The 17,776-nt window shown below is 44.1% G+C and overlaps 1 protein-coding gene across 1 annotated transcript in view; it reads right to left on the bottom strand.

Annotated features, from left to right (window-relative positions):
* LOC141210244 (thioredoxin-like) overlaps positions 1-17,539 on the bottom strand; it is a 31,261-nt gene extending 13,722 nt beyond the window's left edge. The window contains exon 1 of the mRNA XM_073664722.1: positions 17,341-17,539. Coding sequence (XP_073520823.1) covers positions 17,341-17,364 — 24 coding nt within the window. The 5' untranslated portion in view covers positions 17,365-17,539. The remainder of the gene's footprint in view (positions 1-17,340) is intronic.
* Between the last annotated feature and the right edge of the window lie 237 nt (positions 17,540-17,776).

Below are 17,776 nucleotides of genomic sequence, written 5' to 3' on the forward strand. Positions count from 1 at the left end.
TAGTCCGTAAATTTCATGCATATCTTGTGTTGGGATTGAGGAACTAGTAGTAGAGAAGGATACCTATAGCTCGGGTCATTCATGTATATACTGTAGGATCTGCCGAAGGAGAGGTCAGAGAAGGTTATGAAACGGATGGTATGAAAGAGATGTGGATGTCGGGAATAGCCTCATAAGCCGCACTAAGGTAGATGACATAAGTATTACGTAGATTGCCTAACTGAGTCATAAGGTTGTGTCCTTTCGGGGAAACCTTCGCTCACGCTTAACTCCCGAACCTTTGTCCTCCTTTTTGACGGATAAGAGATTGACAGAATGAGCCCATGGAAGTAATGATAATACTCCAGGGACACGATATATAATGGAGACTGTATGGTTCATTTTATGTATTGTTGGTCTTGCCCTTGTTGCCATATATATATGTGTTAGAATTACTCTACACTTCAGACAAAACGGTCCAGAGAAACCGTTTCAGATACTGGCTCCTTAGGACAGAATAGGTAACGAGGAAAGGTAAAATATAGAATATATTTTATCTAACCCAAAAAGCCTCCTAAGGTAGGAATAGTCAGGAAAAATGGGCAACAAACAGACTAAGACCACAAATGATGAACAAGATGTCTATACAATCGTGAAAGAAAGGTGTGGTGTAGAAGCAACTAAGAATTTAGGGAAAGTTTGCAAAACTTTTCAGGTAGCAAGGCATGACAGGTTTAACAGGAAACTATGGGAGGACATTCGGGTTAGAAAAGCAGGAGTGATAAGAGACAAAGGATGGCAGGAACAAGTAGAGGCCATGGTCGAACTATCAAAAACAGCAGAGACAGACCATTGGACTTTTAATAAAGACAATGGATTATGGAGAACTCTAGTCAGACAGGGTCCCATTGTACAAACAGAAAACAGTAAACAAATGAACCCATTGGCACCACCATATCAGCCCAGGTCAGAACCCACACTGTATCCTGATTTTCGGGGTCCGGGTGGATGGACATGTACAAACTGTGGACTCCAGAATCCAGACTGGAGAGACACATGTGCAGGATGTGGAGCACCACGACCACATGATATGTTGGCACCAGTGCGTATCCTCAGTCGACCATACAGAGAAGAAGATGGTGGCAATCCACCGCGTAGAGTAACTAGATACCATCAGACTAGACAATATTTTCCATGGACCCCCGCTGAGGGAATGTCCCTACTTCAGAATGCACCAGATCCAATACAATGCCCACTAAGATTTGCTACGTACATACAGCAGATAATACACACCCATAATGGAACATGGACAGAATTATGTAGAATGAAAATGACACCAGGGTTGTATCAGGAATTGATGACAGTTATAGAACCTCATAGACCTCAACCAGTAGATGGTGAGGATCCAAATACCGCACTGTCAGGACAGAATTTTATGATCAGACTTATGGAGTTTATGAGAACTAAACAACGAATGAGAGGGACTTCAGGAACTGTCTCCCACAAGTCAGGACAGCCTGTAGATGAATACTACTTAGCGATAGAAAACAGTTACAGAGACGAGGGAATGGACCTTACCAATGAAGGAGTCATTCGACTGATGACAAAAACTTTTATAGAGAATCTTAACCCAAAACTTAGGGAAAAGTTCAAGGCTGCAACTCCTGATTGGAGAACCTTAGATGATCCCCAGATAGTCAGACAAAAACTATTAGGGATAGAAATGGATATGCGTGAGGCAGCATCCAAACCCGTCAGAGTAGCAGCAAATAATAGTCTGGTCAATAAAAACAACAGATCAAATCAGACCTATGACAAAGGGAACTTGGATAAGAAAACTAATCCATGTCACTACTGTAAGAAACCAGGACATTGGATTAGAGAATGCAGGAAAAAAGCCAGGGATATAGAAGATGGTACCTATGTCCCAAGAGAATCACAAGAAAAGACAGTACAGGCTTCTGCTCCTGCAGCAAGCGAGTGACTAGACGTGATGCAAACCACTTTGACTGGAAGGCGCCCAATAATTCAGGTAAAAGTAGCAGGAAAACAATGCCCTTTTCTAATAGATACCAGAGCAACTTCCTCCGTCCTCAATGAAGACGCCTTACCAAATGCTGATTGTTTATCAGATGATGTAACCTATACCGAAGGGTATGATGGAGGAATCAGGCCACTCCCATATAGTATTCCCCTTGAAACAAAGATAGGATCTAAAATATTTTTTATCTAAATTTCTTTTTGTCAAAGGGGCACCTACTTGTCTTCTAGGTACAGACCTATTAAAGCAGACAGAAATGAATATCCAATTTTTGGAGGATGGTAGAGTCCAAATTTTGGTGCCTGATGACCAAGAGTCTCTAGAAAACATTGTAAAAGTCCAAGCCTTAGAGGATGAGAAAGATCCTGCCCCTACCCAAATTATTTTAGATCTTTCTGAGGTACCAGAAAAATTATGGGCACAACATGACACCGATGTAGGACTAATGCCAATAGCTCCAGTAAAAGTCACTCCTGTTCCAGGTGTGACACTACCCCAATTGAGACAGTATCCTATTAGTGCCCAACAAGAACACGCCATAGGAGAACAGATAAAAGATTATCTAAAAACTGGAGTACTGATAGAAGTAAAGTCACCAGCCAATACACCGTTGTACCCCGTAAAAAAGAAATCTACTGAGGGGTCAGCTGCTAGATACCGGATGGTACACGATTTAAGAGAGATAAATAAAATTTTGGAACCTATTACTCCTGTTGTGCCAAATCCACACACGTTGCTATCACAGATCCCAGCAACAGCACGAGTATTTTCTGTCATAGACTTATCAAATGCATTTTTTTCAGTACCATTACACCCAGACTGTTACAAACTGTTTGCATTTACATTTAAGAATAGACAATTAGCATGGACAAGATTACCACAGGGTATGATACATTCACCTACCTTGTACTCAGAAGCTATGAGATCAGTTCTTCAAAATTTCAAACCTACGGATGAGGTTGTAATTCTTCAATATGTTGATGACCTATTATTATTATGTGCCCCTGCTCAAGAGTCCGCAAACAGCAACACAATAAGGTTGTTAATATTTCTAGCAGACATGGGCTGTAAAGTTAACAAGAAAAAAGTACAACTTTGTATGACTACGGTAGTATTTCTAGGACACTGCATTTCACAAGGTATTCGGCACCTCACCGCCGACAGACTAAAAATCATTAGAGATCTTGTTCCTCCCAAGAACTACAAAACATTAAGAGCATTTTTGGGAATAGTATCACACTGCAGACAATGGGTTATACATGCTAGTCAGCTTATGCAACCTCTATATGATTGTTTAAAAATCGAGCCTTTTCAGTTAACTGAATCAGCGCTCATAGCCTTTCAAGACCTCAAGAAAGGTCTCATGTCAGCCCCGGCCTTGGGAATCCCAGACTACGCCAAACCATTCCAATTAATGGCTGCGGAAATGTCTAATCATGCTACAGGAGTACTAACACAGAAACATGAAAATAAACAAAGACCTGTCGCATACTATTCTGCTCAATTAGATAATGTTACCAAAGCTGCACCATCATGTGTCAGAGTAGTAGCAGCTGTCTCTCTTTTGGTAGAAAAAGCCTCAGAAATAGTACTAGACCATGCCTTAATAGTACAAACTACACATGATGTACATGGCATACTGAATCAGGTATTGCCAAAACACATTTCAATGGCTAGACATCTTAGATTACAATGCTCCTTACTAATGCCACCAAACCTCACTTTTCGCCGCATATTGTCTCTAAATTTAGCCACTCTGTTACCACTAGAGACAAAGGGGGGAGTGGAAGGAGGTCAGGAAGACGAAGATGAAAATTTTTTACAATACCACGAACAAGACAATATAATACATGATTGCTTACAGTGTATAGAACAAGAAACACAAGGGCTACCTAATGTACAGGACACCCCTCTTGACAATCCAGACCTACATATGTATATAGATGGTAGTAGGTATGCAGATGAAACTGGTAACTTTCACACAGGTTATGCCATTGTATCAGATCATGATGTTATTGAAGCTGAGCCAATGCAGGCCAGCTGTTCAGCCCAGGAAGCTGAACTATTAGCTCTAATACGAGCATTAAGTTAGCAAAAGAAAAAAACGCTAATATTTTTACTGATTCTAGATATGCATATGGTATTGTACATGATTTTGGATGTATATGGAGAGCTAGAGGTTACATGACAGCTTCAGGTCAACCAGTAAAACATGGACAAATGATTAGACAAATCCTAGAATCAGCTGCCTCAACCAAACAAGTAGCAGTAATAAAAGTACCTGCACATGTAAGACTCGACACCGAGATAGCTAGGGGTAATGACCGAGCCGACAAGGCTGCTAAGCGAGCTGCAGTAAAACCTCTGACAACTGACCACACTATTAGTGCAGTATCAGAATTTGACTTAATTACACGGCTCAAAGAAGCCCACCAGCAGGTGAGTAGAGAAGAAAAAGAAGAGTGGCAGAAACAGGGGGCAGAAGAAAAAGAAGGACTATGGAGAAAAGGAGATGAGCTTTGTCTCCCCCGAGCGTGGTACCCTGTTGTGGTCAGTGAAGCCCACGGACCTACACATGTGTCTGCAAACGGTATGATACAGAGGGTCAGACAGAAGTGGTTAGCCCCAGGGTTCGGCCAGGTAGCTCGAGCAAAATGTGGTTCTTGTGAAATCTGTTTAGCCCACAATCCAGGACTGTTAAGACCCCCCAGAAGCACCATGTAAGACCACTATATCCGTTCCAGAGACTTCAGATCGATTACATCCAGATGCCTAAGCATGGACACTATGAGTATGTACTGGTATGTGTGGACATGTTTTCGGGGTGGCCAGAGGCTTATCCAGTTCATACAGCCACGGCTAAAGTCACTGCAGTAAAAATAGCACATGAACTGGTACCCCGTTATGGTATCCCAGAAGTGATCGAGTCAGATAGAGGTACACATTTTACTGGAGAGATCTTTCAGAATGTAATGAAAATGTTGTGTATAAAAAGTGAACTACACACCCCTTACCACCCACAGAGTTCTGGTAAGGTTGAGAGAATGAATGGAACACTTAAGTTAAAAATACAGAAAGCCATGGCAGAAACACAGAAACCATGGACTGAGTGTCTCCCAATAGCATTGTATTCAGTCAGAAACACCCCCCAGGGAAAGAGCAAACTCACCCCCCATGAAATATTGTTTGGTAGAGTTGCCAATACAGGATTGTATTTCCCACAGACTTTAATGTTAGAAACTGAAAGCTTAACTGCTTATGTACAAAATTTATGTAAGCATGTGTCTAAAATACACTCTTTAGTGTTCTCTTCCATTCCAGATCCTGATTCCATTGAGGGAACGCACAAGCTGCAACCAGGAGACGAAGTTTACGTAAAAAGACATAACAGAAGAACGCTAGAACCCAGATTTGAGGGTCCATATCAGGTGTTATTGACAACTCCAACTGCAGTAAAATTGGAAGGAAAATCAGCATGGGTACATGCAAGCCATTGCAAAAAGAAATAGTGGTGATTGTACTTGTGTTAGCTATAACGATAGATCAGGGAGACCTGTGGGATAAACTAAGTTCCCCAAAACCTGCAGATAATAAATTTATAAAACATCATGAGACATTGGTAAACGGGCTGCTCGATGGCGGACAGAAAATAGCAGACTGTTGGATTTGTACGCATTCTCCAATATCAGCCACGAGCATACCCTTCCTGGCCGTACCCATGACCCCTGAGGAAGTGTTTACATGGACTAATTGCTCAGACAAATTAGCAAATAACCAAACAGTTAATTCTAGATTATGGAACACCACTGTTGCCATCCCAGTTGTGGGGTGGGTGGGATTTCCCTGGTGGCAAGGTAATATGACCGGAAAAATAAACAACTTACAATATTTAGCGTTTAAAGGAGGTGTATGGGTTCCTAGAAATAAGACGGGACTAACAGACTTAGGGTTAATTCCTACAGAAAATATACAACTCAGTTTTAGTAGCACAGTATCTTCTTCTCAACCTTTTAAACCTGATATAGTAGAAAAATACATACACAATAATGGTTGGAAATATTCACAATTATTCCCCGATGGAAACAATGATACATGTTCAAAGATACCAGGTAATATATTATGTAATGAGTCAAGTGCATATGACCCAGGTACACCGACTTGTGAAAATCCAGATGCAGGATACTGTAGTCCATTAGGTCAAAAACCCCCTTGGTGTATACTTCAGAATGTATCTAAATTTTTAGATTTGGTACATAGGTTGGTGCTCCAACACTCTGCAATATGGGATCTGCCTGAAGGAACCTTCTGGATTTGTGGAAATGGAGCATACAAATGGCTCCCAGTAGGAATAAAAGGTGCATGTACTCTAGGACGCTTAACACCGGCCACATTTATAGTTCAGAATCAGCAGGTAGATATGCAAGCAGTACCTAAACACACACTATACAAAAGAGCAGCCGACAACTCGCCTAGACCTTCAGGTAGGCCACATGTGGTCCAAATGGGAATTCCTAATAAAATATTCAGCACTTTCTTTGTGTATCCAATGTTGATGCAGATGTGGGATAAATTAGTTCAGGCCACCGACTATCTAGATGATCAGATATGGGATATTATGGATATACTTAATACTAGTATAGCTGTCCAAAATCAACTTATAATTGTTACTAATCAACATACTGTAGTGTTAGACTACCTAACTGCAGCCCAGGGAGGAATGTGTCAAATTATTGGTCCAACCTGTTGTCATTACATAGATCCAAACAGTACAATGAGTATGAGGTTCAAGCTGGCAGATATACAACGATTACGGGATGAATATGACAGACACAATGACCAAAATAAAGATAGCTGGTGGTCAGACACCTTCTCCTTTCTCAACCCAAAGAACTGGTTTAAGGGTATTGGAGGTTGGGTGGCTGGAATTCTGCAAGGTATATTACAGATTGTGCTAATTATAGTAGTCATATATGTAGTGTTTAAAATAGGATTAAAAATTATTTTAATATGCATAAATAAGCTTTGTAACACGGACTCAAGAATATGAAAAAAAAAAAAAAGAACTCCCGGACCAGGTTTTCTACCAAAAGTCCATAAGGAAGAATCAAAGGGGGGACTGAGAGGATGATAGGAGTTATACTTCACCCAAGACTACGATGTAAGACACAGATGAAGTTATTCTTCCCTTATCTGGACATTTGGACTGACGCCCAGAAATTAGATTGTAACTTGTTTTTAGCTGTCTCAGCAACCTTCTACTGCTATGAATTATCACTTTTCTGCTTATGAAACTTTCTTATCAACATTCCACTGTTATGAATCATCACTTCACTGCTTGTGAAACAAAGGCATTTTACTGCGCATGTGTGACAAAAAAACTATGATTATTAGTATAAATAAAGGGACAGCACCTATAGAGGCAGACGCGCTCAGGGGCTTCCCAGTACTTGATTATACACTACGTGTCTGTGTATTTCTTGTTACGGGGATACCCCGACTCCAACAAGGACCCTCCATGGCTGAATGATCCTAACAGCTGCCATTGACTTGCATTAGACCGCATATGTAGATGCGTAATCCACGCGTTCTAATGTGCGGATGGTACCCGGGTCTGGATGAGAGGAGAGTCTCATCCACACCCAGGTACCATTAAAAAATAAATGTATACTTGCCTTCTGTCGGCCCGTGCACCGCTCCTGCTTGGTTCCCGGCACTTGGCAGTGAGTTGAAGGACCTGCGCTGACGTCAGAGTCATGTGACGGGTCACGTGACGCTGACGTCGGCAGGTCTTTCAAATCACTGTTGCCGGCAAGGGAGAACGGAGTGAGCGGGACACCGGGGGCCATCGGAGGGTAAGTATACATCCAGTTTGCATGGATTTATATAGTGTGACCTAGTTGTCATAAGCACTTTCCAAGTGATGCTAATCGCTTGTCAATCCGCATGCGGAAATGTCAGTGGGTAACCGCTCCATTTCCGCATGTCCCTGGCAGGAAAACACATGTACAACCTGCATGCGTTTTTTTCTGCCAGGGAGATGCAGAAACGCTCAGGAAAAAATCCTGAGTATTTCTGCATCATGTGCACATAGCCTAAGGCCATGGCCCCACTATCAGTATTTATCAGTTGGTGATAAATGTAGAATTGGTGACTAGTTTCTATTATACCTTTTCTCTGATTGTTCCTCACCTGGGTTTGGCTCCCACTCCTGAGAAAAAAAAAAAAAAAGGCAGCACACACCACACTGACCGAATACTGATAGTGGGGTCGCGGCTCAACATAAAGCTACAGACATCTCTTACTAACAATGGAGAATTACCTTCTGATTCTACTGTGTTAATACAGTATTGCTGCCCCATAATGGCAGATGTAATGTTTTCCAGTCTGCTGTACACAGATCAGCTGAAGATCATGCCAGCTAGGACAACGCCCTACAGGGTTTTACCAGCCTCTAAAAAAAATAAAATAAAGGAACCCGTCAGCTGATTGATGCTGGCAGATCCTAGAGCGGCAGGAATCAGAGACCAGTTCATGTGTTTTACTCTGAAATGTTGCAGCATTTAAGAGAAAAAGATTGCACAGTCATAGGGAGCTAGTACTAAAAGTCAGTTTTCTTGTACCATTTCCCCAAGCCTGTATGATGCCCTTCTATTGCTACAATCATTTTAGAAGACCGACCTATAGTTTGTGATCTGAAGCTTTTTGGCATTTTAAGGTATACTGCTGAGACATTTCTGTGTGTAAATTTTAATTCACCTATAGTTGACTAGTCCAAGAGGCAGGTTATGGAAATGAGTATTAGGGCAGAGACACACTGCCGTATTTCTCGTGTGAGGATTGCATCGTAAACCACATACTGGCTCTCTGGCCTCCTGACCTGACCTTGACAGCTGCATAGAAATACATCACACTGTCATGCTCAGGTCAGGAAAGGTGCCGGCCAGGCTGTTCAGTGCGATACCATCATCTCAGGAGTTATACAGCAGTCTGTCTCTGCCCTTATTGTGATAACACATCTAATGATTTCCTATGCTATCACATTGCGATCTGCGAGTGTCAGACTTTAATGAAAGTCACATGCGACTTTGAATATAATAAAACAGTGGTCGGCAAGACGGTCCCATCTGATGATGACCACTACTGCTGCTACTGGACACAGCCACTGCTGCTATGAATTTTCACTGTTATTTGCTTTTTTCACTTTAACCAGAAAATCAGCTGCTGGGCTGCACAACACCAGAACACAGCTACAGGAGTCATAAGGGTGGGACACCTGACGTCATATCTAGCTGGCCATTAGCATCCAGAGCCCCTCCCCCTCCAACTCGCAGCTAGAAGGAGGGGGAAGGAGCGCTGGACACACATGACCTGCTTGTCCCTGCTCCTGCCTGAGCACATTCTGCGAGTAGGGCCGCATGGCTAATTATCTATTCACTGCCAGTCCCTCCTCCTCTTTTCTTATAGGCTACTGATCACATGCTGGCTTTCTCCCTGCTGATCCTCTACAACTGTCAGCGGCACCGCGGACCAGCTGAAAAACCCCAACGGCCCGGTCCTGGTCCGCGGACCGGCGGTTGGAAACCTCTGTAATAAAATATATAATTGCGTACCAGCAAATCGCAGAGATGTTTCTGGCAGCAAGACACAGGAGATCTTGTAGCCCCACCCCGACAGGGCTGTCCCTATACTGATAGACATGGCGATACCTGTCAGTGTAAAGGCTCCGTCACACATGATCGCTAGCGAGATAGTTATTACGTCACGGTTTTGGGATCGCTGGAGTCGTTTCGTGATCGCTGGGGAGCTGTCAAACATGCAGAACTTCCCAACGATTTCGGCCGCCCCAGCGATCCAACGATCTCGGCAGTGGTTAGGACGCTTTCACACAGCAGCTATTTCAACGATCCACACATTGATAGGGACTGTACTGTGTCACAAAGGCGTGCATAAAATTACTTTTCCGCACCCCCTCATCTCCGATTGACAAGACCAGATGTACAGCCAGTCACAGCCGGAGAACGCTACAACAATCCGCAAAATCAGGACTCAGTCGAATGAACGGATATTAACAGCGCGGAGAATTCTGCTAGGATCTGCAATCAAGCACGAGGTCAGAAACAAAGGATGGAATCGCTATTCTGTTGCCTTCTTTATGCACGGTGGAAAATGAGAACGCTGTAGCGACCACCAATCGGGGACGAGGGGCACGGAAAAGTCCAATTTATGCACGCCTACGTGTCTCAGTTCTGAATCGCTAACGAGGTCATTGATACAGCGATGCACACTGCCCAGCGGGAGCGCAACGACAAAGGAATGGTCCAGGAAGCTTTGTAACGATCCCACAGCAGGGGCCTGATCGTTGCTACCTGTCAGACATAACGAGATCTCTAGCAAGATCGCTATTGCGTCACAAAAACCGTGACGCATCAACGATCTCGCTAGCTATCTCGTTATGTGCGACGGGGCCTTAACTCAGCAGGTGTTAAGACCCTGCGAGATATGCCTCTTGAACTAGTCACCAAATCCCTGTCAGCGCTTTAAACTTTGCTTGAGTACAAGCACACACCTTTATCAGGCAGATTCAGCCTGAAAAAGCGCTGCAAAAAGGACTTTCTGTGCACATGTTCCAGCTTTGGTAACTTTATCGCCTTAGTCTTCAAAAGTCGTACAGCAGCTTAAAGAAGGGACTGGTCCATTCTTCTGGCAGCTTGAAATTCACCACTATGTTATACGTTAAATTTTCTGCCGCAAGAGACGTCCAATAGGAATTCAGAAAAAAAAAAAAAAATAATGCAAGTATGCCAGGGTCTAAAAGATGTTTTTTGTTTACTTTGGAAGTCTGCAATGTTTCAAACAGATATACGGAATGCAGGAACTATGGGCAGCACCTCTCGACTTCAGGCTGCCCATGGTTCCAGCAGCATGAATCAGCTGATGGGTTCTTTTTAAAGAAGACCCCGTACACCTCCAGAATCAGGAGTCCTGACATGTCTGTATTGTAAATGCATGCATTTCCCATGAGAACAATTATAGAGCATCAAAATGCTCAATTCTTCTGTTATTCCCCTGTAAAGTTGCTGTCACTACTGGACAACCCATTTGTAATGGGTCCAAGGATGCAAACCGAAAAAAATAAAGATACTGGACTGGTGCCAGTTCTTTGCCGTCAGCACTGGTGACTTTCTGCAGTGTTCAAATGACGCCAGAAGTTGATCTCTGCAGACTGGCAGTGGGCGCAGTGCAGACTACTGAAGAACAGCGCCAGTCTAAATAGTGAAAACATCTTTTCACACCTCCCAAGACCACACAGCCATGAAGGGAAGCGGTCATATCCTAAAAAGCCATTTCCTGCAGGGGTTAATATTCAGGTTAATAGTGTTCTAAAGCCATGCGGCCGCTGAACTGAAAGTCTGGCTGCTAGGAGGAAGTGATCTTTATTTCTCCTGCCAGGCTCAGGCTTTCAGTCAGAGGCATGGCCGATGCAGCGTCAGTCACCTCTCAGCACATAGTGAGCAGCAGGTGTAACCGCTCCCCTGACACAGACTGACAGCTCCCTCTGTACTGATGCACTGCGGAGCCGGCTGTCAGTCAGTACCAGACATGGTTTCAGCAACCTCTCACCATGTACTGAGTAGTGACTGAAGCCACTGACCGCACCTTTATGACTGAAAGCAGAGACTACCTGGAAGAATAAAGTTAAAGGGAATCTGTCACCACTTTGGAGTTATCAGACCACCTGCACAATAGAAACCTGCAGCGAAGAGCACAGAGAGACGGAGCCAGGATGAAGCAAACCACATTCTATGTGAGCGGTGCTTTGCGCATGCCCGGGAAGTCAGGGAGCACAGTGCACATCACAGGGGAGGGGGGAATATGATAATTAAGTATATAGGCAGGGAATTTAAATAATCACATAGGCAGGGATTACTTGGCATCCCCCGGACGCCAAGCCTGTACAAAACAGAATTGATTAAAGCGCTTTTCTCTGCAATCAAACCTCTACTATGGGCCATACAGGTATGTATAGATTTACTTTTCTATACCCTGTATGGCCATAGTAGAGGTCTGATATCTCCAAAGTGGTGACACATTCCCTTTAATTTCCTCCCTGAAGTCCTGCTTCCAGTGCAGCAGCCACACAGGTTTAGAAAGCTATTAATCCCATATCTTCAGATTAATAGGGTTTTTTTTCTTAAAAAACAGATTCCCTTTAAAAAAAAAAAAAGTGGTCATTATTCAAAAAATTGGCTCAAAATAAGGTAAAGCTTGAGAGACATAAATATTAGTTACCTTTTGAAGACCCTACTGCTCTAGGGCTTCCTGTGTTGCTTCTAAAGGTAGACCGTATTACCATAGTGAATGGCAGCAGCAGTCACATGTTGTAGAGAAGACATCATAGACCCACAGGGAGCAGTAGAGAGGAAGCACTGGAGCAGTAGGGGCTTCAATAGGTAATACTTTATTACCCAATTGTCAGTGTCCTTCGCAGAGGACCGTTCGCTTACTCAAAAATCCCTGAGCTACCCCGATTCTGCAGTTCTCCATTTTGAGCTGTTTCACTCCATTGCAGGTATATTCACATTTGTTTCTCCTGAAGCGTAGAATGTGAAATCTCTGCTTGCAGTGCAACTAGACGTTTCTTCAGTTACCTGTGGGGTTGTGTGCTTTCAGCCTAACTTCCAGGCACTGCCAATCACAACTCAACATCTGATCTAGCAGTCTATCAGATTCATACACTGCTGAGCTGTGATTGGAGGGAGGGGTGAAAGTCCACCCCTTCCCCCAGAGAAACTGAATAAATTCCCAGTTTTACTACAAGCAGAGATTTCACATTGTGTGTGCCAAAAACAACAAACGTGAATCTCTCTGCAGCAGCGAGACATCGCGCAAAACTGAAACAAAAAACACAGAATTAGGATCCCCCCTCCACAAGGTATTTCGCTCAATTTTTTTGAGCAAGTGACAGGTCATTTTTTAAAGAGAACCTGTTATAAGAATGTTATATATAGCCTAAAGTGATGGCATACATGTAAAAGTGCTTTAATGTTGATTTAATCATTACCTCCCTTGTAGAAACACATTTCGCTGTTTTAGAGAAATCCATAGGTGAAATTGCATGCTAATGAGTTACAGTGATGCGGGTGTGCATTACACTTAGGCCATGTTCACACATTCAGTATTTGATCAGTATTTTACCTCCGTATTTATAAGCCAAAACCAGGAGAGGAACAGATACTGAATGTGGCCTTATAGAAACATGTCACCACTTCTGCATTTTTTACCCACTCCTGGTTTTGCCTTATAATTACTGAATGTGTGAATGTGGTCTTACTGCTCTCCTTTCTCCCGTATTCCACGCCCGCCGCCTGACTGGTTGCTCATATTTCTGTGACCAGTCAGACAGGAAGCCTGCGGGTAATAGGAGGAAAGGCAGGTAAGCTGGAAGTGCAACGTCCACCCACCACTAACATACAATTTCAACTATGTACATCTCTAAAACTGATTACTAAAGGCAAGGATTTACTCAGCATTAGAGCATGGTAAAATACATGCCATTAGTCTGGGGCATAACATCCTGATGACAGGTTCTCTTTAAAGAAGTAGTCCACCAAGTTGTCCCCCCCGACAATGTATCCCCCCGGGCCCCTAAGACTTATTGTAAATACCTTCGGTTGCTGATGATGCCTGTGAGTGGCGCTATCGGTGGCCGCTCACAGGCATCATGTGACCCCCGCACTGACGTAACGACAAGTGAGGCGTGATTCAGCGGTGAGGTCCCAGCAGTGGCTGCTGGGTTGTGGGCAGGGTCACCCCCGCATCACACCCAGCATCCACCGCGCACTTTCCCAATGAATGGGGAGAGGCATAGCGCGTGGTGGATGCCGGCTGTGACGCAGGGGAATAACCCTGCCCACAACCCAGCAGCCACTGCGGAACCAGGAAGATAGTGACCCCCGGGGGTCATGTGATGCCTGTGAGTGGCCAGTGATAGCGCCGCTCATAGGCATTATCAGCAACAGAAGGTATTTACAAGAAGTCTTCGGGGCCGTGGGGGGGATACATGGGAGGGGGGAGGGAGAGGGAGAGTAGTGGACAACCCCTTTAAGTCAACCAGTAATAACTGCAAAGAAGTCACAAAAGAACAATATGTACTGTTAAAAAAAAAAAAAAAAAAAAACCACTTACTGTAAGCAACTTTTGGTTGTGGCAGCAGTGTATTGTAGCAAAGCCATTTTTAGATCATTACATTTTCTGCATCTAAGTGCAGTACAAAAACAAGTCAATAATGATTCACAAAGCCTCAATCAGACTTAGCAAAAAAATAAATAACTAGAATTTTCAGTGTAGAGGTCATTCTGTAACGTGGCTTAGCTGTTGCATATATTTTTCTGCTGGGGGCTGAAACCTTTGATAAGCCTGTTTCACACAAGCGCTTTCTGCCACAATTCCTGGACAACTGTGACCACCGTACTTGGTGGTCCTTCATAGTTTCTCATAGGGCACCTGGGATACACCCCCGCACTTTCCCTGAGGAAGCAGCCGAGTGCAGCGAGACACGTGGGCTTGTGTTTGCAGATGGGATGGGGGGCTCCCATGTGAGGACTTTCTTACATCCTATCATGATATGCATGGGGTGGGCCCCGCTGGTAGCATACATAGTGCACTAGTTTATCTTGCTCCCTCTGACTAGGAGGTTTTCTATTGCATATTGACTGCAGTAGGTTTGCATGTGTAGCTGCTGTCCTTTTATATACTGACTCTTATGTGATGACAGCTTGGATTCCTCGTGGTCAGGGTTATTAATTATGTGCATCAAACCAATGGAATATTGCTTATTTTCTACGTAGCTATACCTATATGTGATGACAGCATTTGTTCACTGTGGTCAGGCTTATTAATAATGTGAATTTAACCAATGGGATAATATTGATTGTTTATTTGTGACCACACACTTGGTGTATATTAGATCTGATACATATGTATATTCCTTATGTGTTAATACCACCATAAATGTATTTGGGCCTGGTGCAATTTATGTAAACTAGTCCAAAATAACAATCACTAAGGACATCAGCTCAATTCTCCCCCCCACCCCCCAAACCCATTGTTCATGAGAGCGACGCTCACCTAGAATATTCATAGGGCCCTATGCAGTGATCCCATTGGCTACATACACAGCCTACCGGCAGCTGATACGGCTGGCAGCGTCAGTCTGCAGTCCTGTATCATGTGTCAGGTTTGCAATATACAAATTGGAAATGTGTAAATTTAAGGTCCCCATACACTTTAGATTGCCCTCCCCCCCAATGTACCCCCACCCCCACCCCTCGGGGCCCCTAAGACTTTTTGTAATTACCTTACGTTGCTGATAATGCCTGTGAGCGGCGCCATCACTGGCCGTTTTCCTCGTACATCAAAAAATAAAAGCAACTGACGTCAGAGTGAGGCCTAAGGCTCTGTTCACATGTCAAGTAGTTATTTTGGTTTTTGGATCACTAAAATGGAGATAAAATGTTCTGGACCCATTCATTGAAGTGAAACAGAAAGGGTCTTCAGTTTGCCTCCTGTCCAGCTGTGATCTGTTTTTGAGCTTGATCAAAAATCAAAGTCTGTAGAACTATTTTGCCAGTCAAAAAAAAAATATAAGGTTAGCAAATGGATCTGTATTTTTTAACATTTAAGTAGGTGACAAATAGATTATAACAGATGCTCACTTGATCTGAGAACAGTGAACAGATCAGTTGCACTGAGCATGCCCAGAACATAACAGGAGAGCGTAAAAGTAGATTCATTACAAGTGTCTTTTGAAAAAGATCAAGGTTTTGTTCTCTAAAGTTAGATTTGTTCAAAAGTGGAAACTTTGTCCGCCCCCCTTCCTTAATCCTTTACAAACAGATCATAAGTGTACATATGAACAGAGCCTAATGTGCACGGGGGCCTCTAGACTCCCACATGAGGTCAGGAGAAAGAAGGGTCTGGCAGGTCTGATTGCCAATGGCGGATCCTTTAATTCAAGATAAGCAGCCGCCAGGAGTCACAGGAGAGATGACTGTAGGCAGGCTTGGACTGGCCACAGGAGAACTAGAGAATCCTCCGGTGGGCCACCACCCTCTCATAGGAGCAGTACTTAGCACAATATACTTGAATCATTACTTACAGACAAAGGCGACATCTTATTCATTTAACAATCTACTCAGTTCATTGTTATATACATTTGTGATTGAGGATAATGTCACATTTGCATGTAGCAGATAAAGTATGGCCCGGGAGTTAGTTTCTGGTGGGCCCTTGGCATCCCAATCCGAAACTGGCAGTATGACTGTACAGTGCATAGCTATCTGTATGGGGGCTTCTACCAGAGTCACTCATCCAAGGTTCAATGTCTGATTGTGGGCTAGTGGCAGGTCTCACATGACCATGGCCAGTCCGTACACAGACCACGAAACACTGAAACTGGCCTCCGTTCTATTGATCAAATCTCTTAAAGAGATTTGGGCCAGGAAAATCCCAGTAATCAATGCCTGTAGAAATTTGATTAAAAGGAAAAGCAAATTATAAATATATCTCTATCTATCTATATAAATATATATCTATCTATCTCTCTTCTCATCAATGAGTCGGTCATAGAACTCTACTATTCATCATATAACAAATATGTCTGATGACAGTGATCAGCAGAGGAGATCAACCAAAGCAACATCTGTGACATGATCAGCTGCATTTTATGCCTTGCTATCCTTCTATTATTCAGAGATCCCCTTTATATACTGCATGGATGGAGTGCTCCTATAGGGCGGCAGTATCCAGCTCCAGCCTACAGGTAGGACCTCCATGGAAGGCCAGGCAGGAGATGGCTGATGCCTCCAGGATCTGCAGAGTCATGCCTGCCTTGCAGATCCTGCAGGTCATCTGACAGCACAGTTTACAGTGGTAGCTCCTGCACTAGCACAGGCAGGGTGTGCCGGCTTCAGGACAGTCATTGCTCTCCTATGTGATGGCCGGTACTCCTCCATACACATGTAGCAGAGCTGATCACTGATCAGGGACTGTACAGACATACAGGATAACAAATGCAGCACATGACAAGCTCAGCTCCTGAGCACAAGCCATCTGGCTTTAGGAAGCCGGCTCCTTCCAGCAGATCATAGAAGCCCAGCCACAAGTTAGTAACTGATCACATGCCAGTCCATAGGAGCCCAGACTATAGTGAAGGCATTCTATACAGCCTAATGGCAGCCGGCTTCTCCCACATGACTAGTCACATGGCACAAGAAGCCGGTCAGTGAGCCGCGATCATCGCCGGCCGCTCTCCAGCTTACCAGATTCTCGATATATCGGACCATGGTGACAGAGACCGGACAGCCAAGAGCAGAGTGATAACGGCCGGCCGGCAGAGCGGTAAATAGCAGGGTGTGGTGGGCGTGGCCAGGACACGGGGCGGGGTTACTGACAACTTGTGTAACGGGATGGGCGCGCCATTGCAGCTCAGGACGGGGAGGGAGCCGAGCTGTAGCTAGTGTCTGAGGCGGGATTTCGCGTGGACACTCAGGACAGGGCGGGCTGAGGATGCGGCACTTTACGGGAAGTGGAAGCAATTCTTGTAACGTGTGATGAATCGCAAGAAATCAGGGGGCGGTGCGTGTAACGGTTTCCTGGGAGGGGAGCTGGCGCGCTGACAGAAAATGGCGGGAAGAGCGGAGGGAGGATGTGTCACCGGGCACAAGGACTGTGCTGCTGCTGTGAGGGGAATCCTGC

This window comes from Phyllobates terribilis, unplaced genomic scaffold (genome assembly GCF_046119375.1).
Source record: "Phyllobates terribilis strain yellow unplaced genomic scaffold, ASM4611937v1 Scaffold_1__5_contigs__length_1240528914, whole genome shotgun sequence".
In the NCBI taxonomy this organism is placed as follows: domain Eukaryota; kingdom Metazoa; phylum Chordata; class Amphibia; order Anura; family Dendrobatidae; genus Phyllobates; species Phyllobates terribilis.